Raw genomic sequence first — 5,867 nt, 5'->3', positions numbered from 1 at the left:
AAGCAAGACATGTGCAGAGAACATGGCTTCTAGGAAATTTCTAAAGATATGTGAACTACGTCCATGTTCCTTGGCTATATTTCTCAATTGTACCAGTTCCTTATTAGAAATTGGTTTCCATGCCTTGATATTAGATTCCCCACCATTCCTTCCTTGCCTGTACTCGACCGGAAAGGCTGTGATTTTCTGTGCTAGGTCCCAGTTCCCAGACTTTGTAGCTTCTATCTTAATAAGAGCCCATGGGTCTATATTAATCGCATGAGGAACACTGTGAGGCACATGCTACCCGTGAATTCCTTTTCTTTCGTTTAGAAGGATTTTTCACCCTTTTCAGTGACTGGCCCGAAGTTAGCGTTGTTGGGTGAGGGGTAGCCCTGGAGCAGCAGGGACCGGATTGGGTCGGGGGGGGGACACCACAGGTGGTCTCTGATCCGTTCGGGTGGCAGGAGGGTTGGGTCAGGGGTTGGAGGGACGGGTGGGGGCAGGGGGGGTATGGGGGCTGTGGATGCACGCCTGGGGGATTTGGGGGTGCGCTAGCAATGCCCCTGGTTTGGGATACGACAGGTGTAGGGTGAGCTGATGTTACTGCACATGTGTGCGGCTCGGCGCAGGAGGACAGGTTGTGGGCATGGCTCGGGAATGTGGCAGGAGGGGGCGGGAGGGCCGGGGCGGTCTCGGTGGGAGCGGGAGCGGGGGCGGTGACGGATGGGAGGGCGGTCGCGGGGGTGGAGGATAGCAGCGCAGGGTTGGGGGGGGCGGCGGCGATAACGGGACCGGGGAACGCGGCGGGCGCGGCGGGGGGAGCGGGGGGCAGGGCGGGGACAGCAGCGGGAGCGGGGGGTACCGCGACGGAGCAACCGGGGGCGGGGAACGGCGGCGCGGGGGTAGGCAACGGCAGCACGGGCGCGGGGGGAGGGGTGGTCGCAGCGGAGGGTACAGCGGCAGGGACAGGGAACGGGGCCCCCGAGGCCGGACGCGGGAAGGAAACGGAGCCGGGGAGATGGGGGGCTGCAGGAAACGGGGAGTTGGGCAGCGCGGGTCCCGCGAGGGGGGGGAATGTGGGGGCGGCCTGCTTGGCTTCTGCCTCCGAGGTGGTTTCTGCAGTAAGTTCTGCAGCGCCCAGTGACTCTGTGGCCTGGAGGGCACATTCCTCTGTTATCTTATCAGCGCAATTAGCATATGAAGAGGAAAGATCTGTTAGTTTGGAACTTTTTTCAGAGTTCGATTTTTCAATCGTTTTTGTTATTATATGAAATAAAGGTAAGAAGTTAGTAACAGAAAAGTCCTGTTTTGTTTGAGACATATAAATGGTGTTTCCAACTGTATCCCAAAAGGAATTTTCAGTAATTGTGGTCTTATCAGTTTCAGGGAAATTCAGCACCATCCAAGATACAAATTTTTTAAGAGTCTTTTTTGACAGACTACCTTTAGAAAAAGTGAAGTTGTTAACAGATAAGGTTTCTACAATGGTTAAATATAACTCTCTCTCACGTGTTGTTAGTCTTAGAGTGCTTAAACAAGTACCCATGATTTTCAAGCCCTTTCCACAGAAAAACGAGAAAAAAAAAGAAAAAAAAACGAAAAAGATTTTTAGAGCACCCAAGGTATGCGCGCAAACTTAATACTTACGTCCTTTGGGGTCACGGGTCTGTGGAAGGGAGTCTGCTCCTCAATTCTCCTCAGACTTTATCTCGTCCAGATGTATTGTTGAGGGTAAAATTGAGCCTTCCGCAGAGAAGATTTTCTAAAACGAAAAGTCCTTTCGCAGAAGGAGAGGCTTCCCAAACCGGCAATAACTGGAGGCCCTGAAAGGCTCCGATGCTCTGGTGACGCTTCGCTCCTGGGGGCCAGGGTCCGACGACACGTTTGGGTGGCCACTTAAATGAGCCTAGCTTGGTCTTATCCTATGCAAGCTGTTACAGCTCCAGAGCTCAGTCCCCAAGGGGACTGGGTGCTAGAAGCCAGCTCGCTCTCAGACCAAGGCCGTGGGTTAGCCCCTAGCAAGCAGGGAGATATTCAGCTCTTAGTGATTAGGCAGCTCTTGTGATTTCAGCTTTGCTTGCTAGGTAGCTTTTCCCTTGGCCTAAGGCTCCAGCAGACGGTAGAGAGAGGAGAAGCAGAAGACGCTGGCTGTTCCACGAGTATGGCTTTATTGTAGGGGTCCGTGAAGGGTCTCAGCTCTTCTTCTTCCGAGTTAGTAGGGGTACAGTATGCTACTTTTATACCCTTGGCCTGGATCCAATCCTGACCAATGGCAAAGGTGTTAGAGTGACCATAAGTGACCAATAGTAGGGTTTAACACAATATTGCCTTACATGGCTATAGGGATAAGGTACAAGGCGGATGTCCCTGGAGACAGGAAACTTCTTTGCTGCTGTGTCAGCATTCTATTCTCCAAGGGGCCCTGGCTAAACCTGAGGGGTTTACTACAGGCCTGAGCCCGCAGAGCAGGGCGGCCTTTGCTTATGGTCTGAGCCCTTCCTAAAGATTCTGTCAGGCTGTCTTAGACACCTGGGGCCAGGGATTCCTTCCAAGCTGGGCCACTTTAGCAGGGCTGGGGCCGGCCCCAGGGCAGGAGGCAGTGTGTGCAAGGGCCCTGGGTGGCACGCTGCAGCACGGTCACCGTGCCATGGAACGGAACCCGGTCTCCAAGGCCCCTTTGTGACACGTGGGAAATAGAAGCTTGCCCGGTGCTGGGAGCAAACAGCGGGGCACAACGGGACAGAGCAGTGCTGTGAGGAGCCCCCACACAGCGCACTCGTTCCCGTCTGACCAGGAGCTTTTCTGCAGCGTTCTTCCTGCAGCTGAGCTCAAGGCCAGAGCACAGGACTCGGTGACCCGTGGCCTTCCAAGCCTTCTATTCTGCAGCTGCCCCCAAGGGCAGAGCGTGGGACTTGGTGCCCTGGAGCTTTCCCAGGGCACCTCTCCTGCAAGTAGCTCCAGCCACAGACATGGAGCAGAGACCCCCGAGAGTGCCCAAGATGGCCTGGGTGGAGGAGGAGGAAGAAGGCCCTGGAGCAGCCCCAGCACGGGAGACTGAAGAGGTGGTGCCCTTCCATCCACCACAGGGGGGTGAGTGGCAGAACTGGGCTGCAGGCCTGGAGCCTGCAGCCAACTTGGCCCCATGCCATGCCATGCCATGCCATGCCATGCCATGCCATGCCATGCCATGCAATCCCCTGGGGAAAAGCCCACGGACAGGCCGGAAGAGGCGCCAGGCAGACACCCCTCAGCGGCCTCGCTCCATCCCCCTGGGGCATCGCAGGGCTCTCCCTGCCTGGGGAGTGCAGGGCTGGGCTGTGTTCTCCGGCCTCTCCCGCAGCCCCTCAGCTCTGGCTGCGCTCCCTCTTTGCCAGATGAAGCTGTGGAGCGCACACATGAGCAGGAATCCAGCCGTGGCCGCTTCCATCGAACAGCGCAGGTACCTGCAGCCACCCCCACCCTAGCTGGGCCTGCTGTCCCTGCTCAGCCCAGCACCGTGTGTGCAGCACTCCATGCAACATCCGCGGCTTCTTGCCCTTCTCCTACAGCTCGTCTGCCACTTCATCCGGAGCATTCGGCAGGAAGAGACCCGCACCATGGGCACTGGGCTCACAGCTCACTCCGAGCTCCTCAAGCATGAGACCAGTGCCGCCCTGCTGGATTTGCTCCTGGAGAAGGGTGTTGCCAGGCCAGAACAAGTAAGCAGCCTGGGGCCAGGCTTCAGTTCCCCCAGGAGTCACGTGGCTTCCCCAGCCACGCCTGCTGCTCCCTCAGAGCCTTTGAGGCCATGGCAGTGCGCTGGCAAGGAAAGCACTTCTCTGGGGAGCCTGGGGACATTGCTCTCTCTGGCAGCTTTCCAAGTCTCCCCGTGCCTCCCGCAGGTGCCTGCCATGGTGAGGTACATTCACCGATGGCTCCTGGCCAATGATTCTGCCCAGCACAGGCTGGACAAGGCCCTGCTGAAACTCACCAAAGCACAGCCGGCTGACGCAGTCGTGACGCTCCTGCGTGTGGCCCCGTCCTGTGACAGGTATGGGGCCCACCTGCCCAGAGGGCTCAGGCCTCCCAAGCCCATCACCCTGTATCGCCTGGCCCAGGTGTCTGAGCTAGAGAGTTCCAGAACCCTCTGGCTGCTGCCTTTCCCAGCCCTGGCACGTCAGCCCCTTAGCCTGCTGCCATGCTGCCTTGCTGCCCCTCAGGGCCCGTCCTCACACAGCTTGGCTGCCTGGCTGCTGCTGGCAAGGGCCAGTGGGCAGAGGAAGAGCCGGCGCTCAGCCCAGGCCCCTAGGGATGCCCAGGCCACGCTGCTGTGTCTGAGATCCCCCCTGAGACAGAGCTCTAATCCCGCAGAGCTGCCACCTCCATGTGGAAGACCATCATGTGCTCGTCCAGGACCGCGGAGCCAGTGCAGCTGATCCTCCTGGATGTGCTGGGGAGCTGGCCAGAGTACAGCACGTGCACCTCGGATGGGGACAAAACGGCTGTCTTTGCCCTGGCTGTGAGTTTCCGCAACTGGCCTTTGCTGGCCCCAAGGCCGCCTCTCCAGCAGCTCTCCATCCTCCTTCCCCCACTGCATCTGCCTGCCTCAGGCGCTGGCCGGAAACCTGGCCCAGGGCCAGCTTCAGCCCCACCAGGCCCCGTGCTCCCCTGCCAAGGTCTCTCCGGGCCTCTCCCTGCCACGCTCGGGCCCTGCCACACGGACACCTCGGCACTGAGCGCTCTCTCGGGGGGCTTTGTCCTTTGCAGGCGACCGTGGTGATGTGGAAGATCCTCCAAGAGTCCTCTGTCCCACGTGTAGTGAGGCCATATTTCCCCCGCCTTTTTGTTCATCTGCTCTTCCAAGTGTTCTCCAGCACAGAAGAGATGCCAGAGGAGGTCCAAACCTTCTGGAAGGATTGCCTGGAAGAGCACGGTCTTGTCATCAGCCCCAACAGGTGCTCCATCCCACTCCTCCTGTCCCTGCCTGACACGTGGCCTGCAAAGGAGCCAGTGCTGCCAGAGTGACCTGGGCTTTGCTGTGCACACAGGTTTGCAGTGCAGACCCTGAAGTCCCTGCTCTGCCAAAAGCAGTACAAGGATGTGGTGTTGTCAGTGGAAGGCAAGCGTGGCTGGGACACGCTGCTCTGTGCTGACACCCGCCACTATGCCATGGGTCTGCTGGCCAGGTGAGACTCACTTTCTCCCCATTGATCCTGCCATTTGTGCTCTGTGCCCGAGCCGTCCCACACATTCCCCGAGACCCTGGGACACACTGAGGGACAGCTAAGGACACACTGAGGGACGGCCAAGCAGACTGGAAAAGGCTGCGAGGGGAGAGAGCACAGGAGGAGACACCTCCTAAAGGGCCCAGGTCCCCATGCAGAGTGGTGGTAAAAGACCACCAGGCTCTGTAAGCCTGTCCTTGGAGAGATTTGCTCAGCTTCCTGGTCCCTTTTTTGCCCTCCTAGGGAGATGCGCCACGCTTGTCATCGCTTGTGTTCCAGTATTGCACTCCACCTCCTCTGGCTGCTCAGCACACAGGAGCCACACTGGGATCTGCCCGCCCTGGCATTCCTTGTGGAGGTGAGCCGGGTGTCCAGCGCTGCCTGGCTGTGCTGCCTCCCAGCTCTCTGCCCTCTCGTGGCCGCAGACACCTGGGACGGTGCCCGCACCCTGTGCTGCTGCTGCTGCTGCTGCTGCGTCCTGGGCCCAGCCCTGTGCGGCTGCGGGCTCCTGCCGGCCGGCTCCCCCATCACTGGCCTGTGCCTTTCAGGTCCTCGTGTGCCTGGATTCTAGTGAATGTGGCGACAGTGTTGTGAAGGTCTCTTCAAGGTACCTGCAGAGCGAGTGCAGGGAGAGGCGTCGCCTGGCGCTCAGGGCCCTTCTGGAGCTCATTGATGATCCCT

General features: G+C 58.9%; 1 protein-coding gene across 1 annotated transcript; it reads right to left on the bottom strand.

Annotated features, from left to right (window-relative positions):
• Positions 1 to 250: 250 nt before the first annotated feature.
• On the bottom strand, positions 251 to 1,679 carry LOC141725993 (uncharacterized). Its single transcript, XM_074530159.1, has one exon. The coding sequence runs from the start codon at positions 1,526 to 1,528 to the stop codon at positions 251 to 253; it is 1,278 nt and encodes a 425-aa protein (XP_074386260.1). The 5' UTR covers positions 1,529 to 1,679.
• Positions 1,680 to 5,867: the final 4,188 nt, after the last annotated feature.

Source organism: Zonotrichia albicollis, chromosome 32 (genome assembly GCF_047830755.1).
Source record: "Zonotrichia albicollis isolate bZonAlb1 chromosome 32, bZonAlb1.hap1, whole genome shotgun sequence".
Classification (NCBI taxonomy): domain Eukaryota; kingdom Metazoa; phylum Chordata; class Aves; order Passeriformes; family Passerellidae; genus Zonotrichia; species Zonotrichia albicollis.
Note: the sequence above shows the minus strand (reverse complement) of the source record. Positions and strands in the feature narration are given on the sequence as shown.

Bases quoted from the DNA above. Each gene is read 5' to 3' on its own strand.
- LOC141725993 (XM_074530159.1), bottom strand. From the start codon at position 1,528: ATGGGTACTTGTTTAAGCACTCTAAGACTAACAACACGTGAGAGAGAG.